Source organism: Drosophila rhopaloa, unplaced genomic scaffold (genome assembly GCF_018152115.1).
Source record: "Drosophila rhopaloa isolate 14029-0021.01 unplaced genomic scaffold, ASM1815211v1 contig_36, whole genome shotgun sequence".
Lineage (NCBI taxonomy): Eukaryota > Metazoa > Arthropoda > Insecta > Diptera > Drosophilidae > Drosophila > Drosophila rhopaloa.
The window spans coordinates 1,658,752-1,670,851 of NW_025335130.1; the positions used below are offsets into that span (position 1 = coordinate 1,658,752).

A 12,100-nucleotide genomic window follows, 5' to 3' on the forward strand; every position below is an offset into this window, starting at 1 on the left:
TTAGCATGTTTTACGATATTATCGTATAGATATATTTTAAACATGCTAATTTTGTTTCTGCTTATTTGTTACTGAATAACTTCCATTTTTCTGCACTAAGTTTCAAAAATGACAAAAAGTTAGTTGAGTTTAGGCCCAAGGGTCTTAATGATATAGGAGTAAGTAGAAAGAAATTTGGAACGTTCGCCCGAGGCATGCAAAATTTTTGATATAAAATTGACAAAAGTGACAAAAGAGGTTTATATATTTAACTTAAATACTTTATCTTCTTCATTATAAACATTTGGTATTAGAGATTTAGATCTTAAGGTAACATGTGCACTTTGCTATTTTGACAACGAAATTACCGTGTTACTCCTGGTTTTTTTTATTAGACATTTTAGTAGGAATAAAATGTTCTTCCGGATAGATCATAATCATAATCATAATTTAGTCGATTCACAGTGCAAACGACTAATTAATTAAAAACCATGTCGGACCAATTTGTTTTCTTAGAATGATACTTTAAACAAAACAAAGAACAATACAGTTTTTTTCCTATCCCACAGCCTTGTTCATTATTCTGCTGTTGTTTATATAATGCGGGGAATCTTGACTGGGTTAAAGAGGTCTGCCCTCTTGTTCCATAAAGAAGACTTCAAAATACCAGCAGAAGCTATCTTTCACGTTTATTTACAAGAAACAAGAAAGGAAGCAATATTTAGCAAGCATAAGCTTAGAAACTTTTACAATAGTATAGAAACAAGAAAGGAAGCAATATTTAGCAAGCATAAGCTTAGAAACTTTTACAATAGTTATGTCGGTTTTTCAATACATTTTTATATTGTACCTATGGCAGGTATTTGATATAGTCGCTCAATATTAATATAACATATATAGATATACATAAGCGATTTCAATTATAATAAAAAAACCTAATTTTTGAGTTATGAATCTCTTTTTTTCTTTATTTAGAGATGTATATCTTTTATTATAATTAATCTTGTTTAGACTGTCCTTTGGCTACAATTAAATTATTAACTTCAAAATTGGTTTAGCTTGGTCATCTATAGTTTACAGCAGTTCTACCAAACTTTACTGCAATATCATGAAACGGCTATCCGACTCTTCATAAATATGAGTGGAGAATAACAAATGTATAACAAATACGATAAGACGACATAGTCCGGTGCGTGTGGTTTTAATACTTAAAAAGTAATATAATGCCACGACAGGTGTGAAGAAAGGCACACAAAGCTATATAAATCTAGAGGCTTTGGATTCACTATACATTTCAGTATAGCAAAATTTTAACAATAGAACAAAAAATATATATATATATTTAAATTAATTATTATTACTTTATTATTTATTACATTTTTTTAAATTAACATTTTAAACATATTTTCGGTACCAATTAAATTATTTGTAAATTAACTGGTCACTAGAGAATTCATCATCATCATTTTCTTCCTCAAAGTCAGTAAACGGACAACTTTCTGAGATATTCATTAGCCTTTTAGATTTTGTATCATTAAAAAGCTTAAGCGCTCGTTGTAAACTTCTCTTCTGCGATAAAAAGAACCGTAAGCACTGACTCCTTGGCTCTTGATAAGGAATAAGTTCATCAATCTTATGTATGCGATCATTGATTTCATCTTCTAATATTAGTCGCCGCTTATCGTATTGCTCAAAATCGGATATCGCTTTGGCTAGTTTATCAATATTATCCTTTTTAAGTTTTCGGAAAAATTTAAGTTTTTCCTTCATCAACGTAAATTCTTTGTTATCCAATTGGACTTCATGGTACTTATTTAAATAATAAATACCTTTTTCTTGTAAAATTTCATAGTCATCGATGTTAGTCTGTAAAATGTATATTGATTTTAATAACATAATTAAAAAGCATGTAATCGAGGTGTCACAAAATACTCTTTCAACCCAATTCCAATCGAATTCCAATTTGGGGTGACACAAAATCGGTAGTTTTGTAACAATTTATAAAAATGTTTATTTAATTTTTGATTTACCTTTTAAAAGAAATATTTATTTAAATGGCTTTTGACCCTAAGGTTTATTGACTTGGATATATTACCATATACAGCTGTGTTCGCCGAAATAGCAGTGCGACAGATGAACAACTATAAAACGGTTTTTTGGAATAATCCTTTTCGTTAGTAGATCTATTGCACATTGATTTTGTAAAATGGATAGAGATAAGAAATAAGCAAAAGTTTCGATTTGCTTTATTTTTGTGTTATCTTGATATTTTTTCTCATATACAAATCGTTTGGGCTTTTCACTAAAATAGCAGTTTTGGATTTTGTTTCACGAAAAGTGCCGAAATTTTTTGTAATTTTGTGACAAAGGAGTTTTATTGAATTCGTTTTTATAGTTTATATGACAAAACACTTTAACTACGCAAATAATTTCATTTTAGTGGTAAAGGACCTCACTGCTCCAAGCAAGAAAGGGAAGAGATCATTCGGTTTAGAAAGGAGGGCAAAACATATAAAGATATTCAAAGCCTTTTGAAATGCTCTGCCAAGATGGTTTTTAATGCCGTAAAATATGAACCGAAACCTGAAAAAAGAGCTGGGATTCCCAAAGCCACAATTGCAGAGGACCGACGCATCGTACGTCTCAGCAAAGCTAATCCTTTTGCTTCCTCTAGAGATATTAAAGCGAAGATTGGCTTTGGAACCAGTGATGTGACCATACATATGATCGATGGGATCATAAAAAGAGATGCCTTTAATTTGGACATTTCAGCAGGACAATGATCCTAAACATGCTAGCAAGGTGGCCAAGGAGTGGTTTAGTAAAGAAAAAGTTGATGAAATACCATGGCCAGCACAGGCCCCGGATTTAAATCAAGCGCTACGTATTAAAGAATTCCCCGACTTCTAAGCCGCAGCTTTGACAATTTGTGCAGGAGGCTAGGTACCAGATTCCCCTCAAGCGTTGTCAAGATTTAGTGGACTCCATGCCACGTAGGTGTCAGGCTGTGATAGATAATATAGGCTATTTAACAAAATATTAGATCATAGACGAATTGTATTTCAGTAGGATGAGGTTATTTTAAAGATATTTTAAAATGTATTAAATTTTTTGTTAATTGTTTACTTTAACTGTTATTTCAATGAACTGCATAATATATATTTTTTTTGTTATAAGCTATATCTTCTAAAATGTTTAAGTTACCCAAATAAAATTTTTGTTGTATTATTTATAATTAAATACACTAAGCCTTTATGAAAAAACTTGTTATCAAGGTAATGTTGGTAATAGTATTTTTCAATCGTAAACGTGCAGGTTGTTAGCATTGCTATTTCGGTGAACACATATATATATATCCCCATCTTGTTTGGCCATGGTATCACTATAAATATTTCTGACAAAGCTTTTTCATCTTATGTTTTTCATTAAATTATTCAAACTTAAGGTATTAAGGCAAGTTTCTTTTTTATAGCCGTTTATCTTAGAATTAAATCCGTTGGAACACATCATTCAGGATCAATAGCCAAGTCGATTAAGCCATGTCCGTCTGTTTGTCCGTCCATATGAACGTCGATATCTCGAAAGTATAAGAGCTAGAGATTTTGCATATATGTATATTCTTGGTTTTTTATAGTAGCGCAAATGTAAATGTCAAAATATTACAACGTCCATTCTAACTCCCACAAACACTTTAGAGAAAGAAACACTAAAATACTTATTTTACTTATAATATTCTATCAACACTCCAAACATTTTACAAATATTATTGGCTTATATATAAGAGCAGATAACGCACAGATATCCATAATTTTTTTTGAGGTCCTTTTAGAGTCACTTAATTGCCGGGTCCAGCATTTTTATGAGAGACTACACGTTTTTTTGTTTTTATGTAAGTTAACACCAGCCAACTGCCCCCTTCCCTTTACCCCTCTTGAGCCCTTCGACACCGAACACCGCACCATTATATTCACCCCTCTCGGCCACCCACAAACTGGAACCCATTCCCTTCACCCCACTCAGTCATCAACGGCAACAATATTCAAGTGGCTATAATTCCAAGTGGCTGTAATAACGCCGCTGAGATATGAGAATTGCATCGGCAGCAGCGCAATAACGGAAGAACACCGACCGTCGGCTAGCTGCCTCAGCTATAGCCGCCGCTACCCCTACCCTTCGCCGAGCCCAGGCATAAGTGCAGCGCTAGAAATTTATCTCAGTTGCATCGATAAATTCTCCAAGTTTGCCAAACTTTTTCCCTTGCAATCAAAGTCAGCAATGAATCTCCGCGAGACACTATTAGATGCACTTCATTATTTCACAGCACCTAGAATGATAGTGTCGGACAACGAAAGAGGTTTTCTGTGCCCAACTGTCCTGAATTATTTGCGAACACTGGGAATTGAGTTATACCATACTCCTACTCAAAAAAGCGATGTAAACGGCCAGGTAGAAAGATTTCATTCTACCTTCATGGAAATATATCGATGCTTGAAAGGCGAATATCAGTTTTTTAAACCCACAGAAGTTATACCTATTGTAAAATACAGGTACAATTTTTTTTCAATCGTACCTCTAGAATAAACTTTTGAAGATATTCGAGGTCTCATAGAACATAAACAAACGCTAACCAACAATGGGCGTAATAAAAATAGAAGCCACCCAATTTCTTACGAACAGGGTAACACGGTATATGTCGCCAACAAACAGATTAAAACCAAAGAAAAGCAGCGATTGAAGCCTGAAGAGGTTCAGGATGACCGTAGGGTCACCATAAAAACAAGATCGGAAAAATGTTTCACAAATCTCACTTGAAAAAGTAATTTGGGAACTCCTAAGGTAAAATTTTACTCTCAGTTGCCAGACCGGAAGGGCTGCCAACAGATTATTTTAACATTTTACAACTATTTCACAATAAAAGCATAAAGGGAAATGTGTATTAAATGTTTCACTAACTCATAACCTCCTCCAAATACCAATTAAATCAATTAAAAATTTTTTTTTGTACTTAAGAAATATAAAAAGATAGTTTAGCAACACCTAGATTAAGATGAAAAAAATACTATAGGATAAAGGGTAATAATAAAACACAAGAAAACACGAATACAGACACCTAGACTAAGGAAGAATAACGACTTAATTATCTACATTTTCATATAACCTTCTGCTGACACTATAAGCGCGTCCGCAATCTATGTGGCAGCAACCCTTCATATTTTTAAATATGATTCACCGGTCGTCCCCTTACAACAAGGCACCGTCTGGAGAACCAATGGCGCCTTCAAACTGGCTCACATCATAAGTCTAGGGCGCATGCAGCAGCTCATCGACAAGATAGCAGACGAAGCGAAGTTAATCACGGACCAACGGATCGCTTTGGTTAACCATTACCTGCAGCAAGCTTCAGAAGGGATCTCGCGCATGAATAGTGCACCGTCACGGAGGCAACGCTCTATCGACTGGCTAGGATCAGCTTGGAAATGGGTCGCGGGATCACCAGACAAATCAGATTGGAATGCCATTTTGAAAGAGGAAGACAGCCTGGCAAGGAACAACAACCAACAAATCCGGATCAAAAATAAGCTGTTTAACTCAGCACAGTAATCAATCCAGAAGCTGAATGACGTGATAGGGAAAGCCAACGCAATAGAAGGGGATTTCCACGTGACGACAGCCATTCTCCACAAGGCAATCATAATAGCGGACCAAGTCAACGAGATACTTCCAACTAGGAAAGACTGGAGTGGTCAACACAAACCTCTTGGACCACGAGGAAGTCGACACGATTCTGGCAGCCTCCCTTATCAAAACGTCATGGAAGCAGTTGAGTTTTCCCGACCTACAATCCTCACAAACGGGACTACTCTCCTGTATATCCTGGCGATGCCCAAAGTGGTGGACAGGAAATATCGATTGATGAAGATTTACCCGACGACATCGGATGGCAAACAAGTTGTACTAAAGTACACCACACTGGCAATATACAGCTTGGAAACATATGCGCTACTCGGAAATTGCATATCGATCGGTAACACAACCGTGTGCCGAGAAAAACACCTATTAAAATTCGATGAGGATAGTTGCATACCGAGATTACTAAAAGACGGCCAAGCCGAATGTGATTATTTGAGGACCAACCAGGAAACAGTGGAACTCATCGACGACGAAACAATCTTTCTAACAAATTTCAACGATACGGTATCGACTCCGATCAAGAAACACCACTTGGAGGGTTTGTACGTCGTACAATTTGACAACGAAACGATTAGGATTGGTGACCGGAACTACAGCAGCTACTCGTCATACCTGATGGCAATGCCAGCCGTACTAACCCAAATAAAAACCACGGGTTACGAGCTTTCGTTGAAGTACGTCCACGAATTCAGCATGTCATGTCCAATGAGATTTTGATATCTTTCTCAGTAGAAATAGTCATAGCTCCTCCATCATGACAGCAGTATACCTCGTTTGGAAAAAAGTAACGTCGACCAAAGCAATTCCTAAGCTGCGGGACCCGCCTGAGAACCTGGAAGCGCGGAGTACGCCGGAACCTGCAATCAAGGCCTAAATGATCTGTGTGACACAGATATTGTGGTGGGGAGGAGTTAACACCAGCCAACTGCCCCCTTCCCTTTACCCCTCTTGAGCAGGTCGAATTGCATCGGCAGCAGCGCAATAACGGAAGAACACCGACCGTCGGCTAGCTGCCTCAGCTATAGCCGCCGCTACCCCTACCCTTCGCCGAGCCCAGGCATAAGTGCAGCGTTAGCATCTGGAGTGTAGAAACTCATTAGGTCAGACACCCAAAACCGTTGGTGTCGGCTTGAATATTTCCGCAACCGCTCTGCCAGCGGTACGCTGACGTCGCGGCGCTGCCCAAGCCAACAAGCCACCAAAATAAGATTGTTAGAATTAATTATGTTTGTACCTCCAATCTGAGCACAACCATATTTTGTAGAATAAAACCACACAATTTGATTACTGTTTTATTTTAAAGTAAAATCGTATTTAATTCAAAGCAAATTAAGAAGGATGAAGGAGAAGAAGGACGAAGGAGAACCAGGACGAATCAGCATGAAAATCGAATTATTTAGGTAATATAAGGGGAATTATCCCCCCTCTGACCATGACTGGTCATAACTTGTATATGCTTTATTTATTGAATCTTCACTATATGAGACTAACAATAATAATAATACATCAAATCTTAAGAATATAACTTAACTTACAGTCATGTAGAGTGAATTTAGACTAACGGGCCCTAATATTTATTGCTGCGTTGGTAAATAGTTTCGATGCAGACGAGTTCTGTTGGAAACCCGTCTTAGGTTCCTTGGGAGATTATTTGTGTGCACTGTAAGCTTGTTATGGTAGGCCGCTTTTTGCTTTGCTATTTCAACGTTGCTGTTGCTCGCGTTCCCCCAGAGCTGGGATCCGTAAGTACAAATGGGCTTAAGGGTGGAGTTGTGGAGAAGAACTTTAAAGGGCAGACACAGGGGTGATCGAGAATTTATAATCCAGTGTAGGCTGCTAGCTTTAAGTCTGAGATGTACTTTCTTGCATTCAATGTGCCTCCGCCAGGTAAGGCGTCTGTCGAGGTGGACGCCGAGATATGTTACATCGCTGACTTGGGGAATCTGCGTACTATTCAAAGTTAGCAGGGGGCACGATTGTCTATTAAGGGTAAACGTTATATATTTACACTTTTGTCCAATGATCAGCCAGTTGAGCTGTTGCTCTAGTTGGGCATCTCGATCGGCTCAGGATTGCGGTGTCGTCAGCAAATGTGGACGTACTCAGCCTCTCGTTCGTAAGGATGTGTATAGGACAAACAGGGTAGGGCCCAGGGCGCTACCTTGTGGGACTCCGGCTTCAATGTTATACTCGTTGGATGTCGTTGTATTGCATCTAACCTCAAAGACTTTGTGATAGAGGTACGACTTAAGTAACTTGTTGTTTTCTGGCAGTAATGTTATGATTTTATGCATAAGGCCTTCAAGCCACACTCGGTCGAATGCCTGAGAGACGTCGAGGAATATCGCACTACAATATTCCCGATGTTCGAAAACTATACGAATTTCTGAAGTTATCCGGTTGACTTGCTCGATGGTTCCGTGGGTTTCACGAAACCCGAATTGATGTGCCGGGATTAAGTTTTGTTCTCTTAAATATGGTGTAATGCGCGTGAGCAGGCATTTTTCCAGTAATTTGGACAGGCCCGATAGTACGCTTATTGGCCTGTACGATGAGGGAATTGTGTGGTCTTTCCTAGGCTTCGGTATCATTATAACCACGGACTTTTTCCATTTTTTGCGGTAGCAGCCAAGTTTTGTGATCCCGTTAAATAGCTTGCATAGTTTGGAAGTTCAATTATAATTTTAGGGGTTATTAGGTCGCCCCCTGGAGCCTTTTTCGGTTTTATTTGCTTCCTAATGACGTTAGCAATTTCAGGTGCTTGAAACAAAATCGGGTGAGTCTGCGGGTGGCATCATTATAGAGTTGCTTCGAATGGGGCGATCTGCAGGATTGCCAAGCGCGTCGTAGACGTCGTTTTTCCCGAACCAGTTGTAGATTTGTAGATTAGTTTTGTATTGGTTGCTACGCACGATTGTCTCTTCTGGTGTTGAGATTTTGTCTGCTGCCACGAGTACTGACTCCAGGCAATCAGCACAGAAGTCGATGTCGTTCTCTATGTTTAACTGTGGTGTTAGTTCAATGTGGGAACATACGTACTTTTTGTACTTTAGCTAGTTAGTTCTAGTCGAGGTCAGTCTGAAGGGGTGCTCCATTACTTTCGGGCATTGAGGGAGAGTTATTAAAACAGGCGAGTGGTCCGATGATAAGTCCGATAGCGATTTGGCGCTTACTAAATTTCTTGGGATGTTCGTGGTCACAGCGAAGTCAATTAAGTCCGGGAGTTTTCTGGGGTCTGCTGGCCAATATATGGGGCTGCTCTTCAGTTATTGTAAAACGCGGTAGGTAATAGACAGCGGCTATAGTGATACTGCCGTTGCCTGCTTGTAGTTTTATAGATGTAGCCTGCAAATAATTTGTTGCAAGCCTCTGGTGAAAGTGGTGCTTAATGCGTTCCCTGATTAAGATTCCAGTTCCTCCGTGATCCTTACCGTCCGGATGATCTGTGCAGTATGAAGTCCTGATTTTAAGGCACTGGCGTTCGAAACTACCCAATTTGTGTTGAGGGGCCCAAATGAAGATCTGGCTGCTTTCGCAAAGAAAATATCAGGTGTGGTTTAGGATTGAAAGTACGCATTTCGTGCCTTCTGGAAGCGTGCGTATTTTGCTTGTTGAAACTGACTCTTCAGCTCTTTATATACCGGTCCGCTTATCTCCACAGTTAGCGCATTTCTTCGTCTCCGCATTGCAGCGGACCATTTCGCTTATTCGGTTCTTCAACAGTAATCCTTCTGGGCAACAGGAATTTCAGTTTGTAGATCGGGTGCACTTCATTTTTCTTCAAGGCTCTGCTTTCTGGCTCCAGTTCGACATTAAAGAATGGTTGTGGCTTTTTATTTCTGTTGATAATATTAATAATATTTTTGGGGAAAAATCCTTTTTCTTTCAGTGCCTTTATTATCTCATTGGTGGATACGTCGGGCTCTATGCTCTTTAGCACTACTTGCAAGCCCTTGCTACTCTTGAGCTGGTACTTGTTGCAGGGTTTCCTTGCCTCCTCTAGGTATTCAGTTGTAGCTTGAACCTTTGTTTCATGAATATTCCCTTTAACAAGAGGAGTAACAAAAAAGTTGTCATTCCCGACCAGCACAACAAGTCTCTTTACTAGGGCATTTGAGTTCTGTTCCCTTATGTAAATGGGGGCTTTGGTTTCTTTTGTACAGCCTGTCCAGCTTCGGATTGATTATTTTCAATTTCCGACAATAGGGCGAATCTGTTGTTACTAGATGCCCCTGGTTGTTCGCTGCCTTTATTAGGGCAATTTCGTTTTAGCTTCCGTTTATTTGTATATACCAATCCATGCCAGTCTGTATAGCCGGACCCACTTGTTGTTGTTTGATATTGCCGATATTGGCACTCGCAGCACTGCAGAAGTTGCAAACGCATTCGAAATCGCGTTGTTGGTAACGGTGCCCGTTGATGTTGTTGTTGCAGTAGCTGCGGTTGCGGTTGCAGAAATAAACGAGGTCGCAGTGCTCGTGGCTGGTGAGCTGTGAGTCGAAGCTGGGGGTGGGGTTCTACACTGCAAGCTCCATGAAGTGGGAGTAGGGCGGGAGAACAAGACCGTGCTCTCGCACTGTCAATGGTCAGTAGTGCTGACTTGCCATTTGAAGAAGTTCTTTCTACTTCTGTATCACGGGTTGAGAAATTAGAGATATAACTGTTTCTCTGGTCTACGGAGCTTCTACGCTCAATTTTGAATAGCCGCTCTTTGAGCTATTACTCGTGGCACTTCTTAGTTTTTATAATAACTTTGCACTAGTTTTATACATAGCACTTATTATCTATACTATTTTATTTCCTGTTTTAGCAATAAGATTGCCTTTATTACACTACTCCAGTATTTTTAGTTATAGGTTTTTCACTTTTAAGCTGTTTTTTCTGGAGCTTGCGTAAAATACGTCTGCACTCTCCTGGCCTTTTTTCATTACTTTGGCTATAAAAAAAATTCAATCAGCATAATACATTTAAAATTCAATGAACCGCTTTGGAAAATAAGTGTTTTTGCTGTTAATTTCACCAAGGCGATGAAAAATCAAGGCATATTGAAACCGGCATTTAAATTGTTTTACGAAATTTTAAATTCTAAAACTAAAGCAGACATATTCTTTTTATTAAATGTCATCTAAAAACATTGACAGCATCAGTTTCCAGTTGCTAATCAAAAATACGCTGCCTAAAAAAGTTTTGATGGCACCCGTCTAAAAAATTTCAATTTATAGGCAACATAAATATGAAGAGGCTATTGCCTTACCTAAGGAACACTAAAATAGGAATGAAGTTTTGTGATCTAACTAAAACTTATTTGTTATATATATTTATATTTAAATTATATTTTATTTATTTATTATTTAAATCACTCAAAAAAATGTTTCATGGATGTAAAAGCTTCCGAAATCGTTTTGATGTCTTGGATATAAGAATACATGTAAGTTCCAGACTACTTTAATATACTAAAAAGTTTATTGCCGTAACATGATAAGTATGAAAATGATTGTAAGCACAATAATGATCCTTAATGAGAAAAAGCCCTTATTAAAAGAATTTGATTGCGGACAAGCCATCTTTCAACAGATCTGATTCCAAAATCATCATCACTTGGTCAAGCAAAATGCCCACGAGGAAGTGGATCCATTGCTTTATTGGAATGTAAAACAATTAATTTGTTGGTTTTTTTAGAATACCGACGAATATGTATGTAGGATTGGCAGCCCTATTTTATAACAGATCAGTTGTTCTGTTACATAACATTTTCTTTAGTGTTAAAAAAGCGTAAAAAGAGCTCGAGAAGGAGTAGAGATTGAGAATCAGCAGAGGAAGGTCGTGTGTGTCTCAGTATAAGTAATGTGTAAACTTAAACATAAAACTGTATAAAAGAACTGAAATCAACAAAGAATAAAACGTTTATAATATGTTAATAAATTAACAAAGTCAACGGAAGCCTTTCTCTACAATTTTGGGGGCTCGTCCGAGAAGAATTGACAAACGTGAAAATTGAGTGTGATAGGCGGCCAAACATCCAACAAGTTTTTGTGCCAAAAATCCATCGACCGCAGTTAATTAGCAAAACTAAACGGATAAACTAAAAAGTTATAAAATTATAGTGATTATGAGAAAGAGAGACTAAAAACCCATCCAGAAGAGCTGAGAATTTTCATGTTGCGCAAATCCACCAAGTTTTGCAAAATATTGTGAAATTCTTAAACTACAAAGCTACAAAATTTATTGCGCAGTTTGCTAGTTTGGCAAAATTGGTTCTGTGGCAATTCTAAAAGGAAGGCGACGAAAGGCGTTTATACAATCCGTTGTCGCAGTAATGGCTGAAGCGACAACTTGACCAGGAGAAGAACTGGAGAAGATCACGACGAAGCAGAGATCCAGATTAGGTGATTGAGACGAGGAGGCAAAGTGACGCCACTGGAGTTGAAGG

General features: G+C 38.2%; 1 protein-coding gene across 1 annotated transcript in view; it reads right to left on the minus strand.

The window, feature by feature from the left end:
* Window positions 1–1,401: 1,401 nt before the first annotated feature.
* LOC108043625 overlaps window positions 1,402–12,100 on the minus strand; it is a 168,023-nt gene continuing 157,324 nt past the window's right edge. Inside the window, exon 5 of the mRNA XM_044461503.1 lies at window positions 1,402–1,845. Within this exon, the coding sequence (XP_044317438.1) occupies window positions 1,402–1,845 (444 nt within the window). The remainder of the gene's footprint in view (window positions 1,846–12,100) is intronic.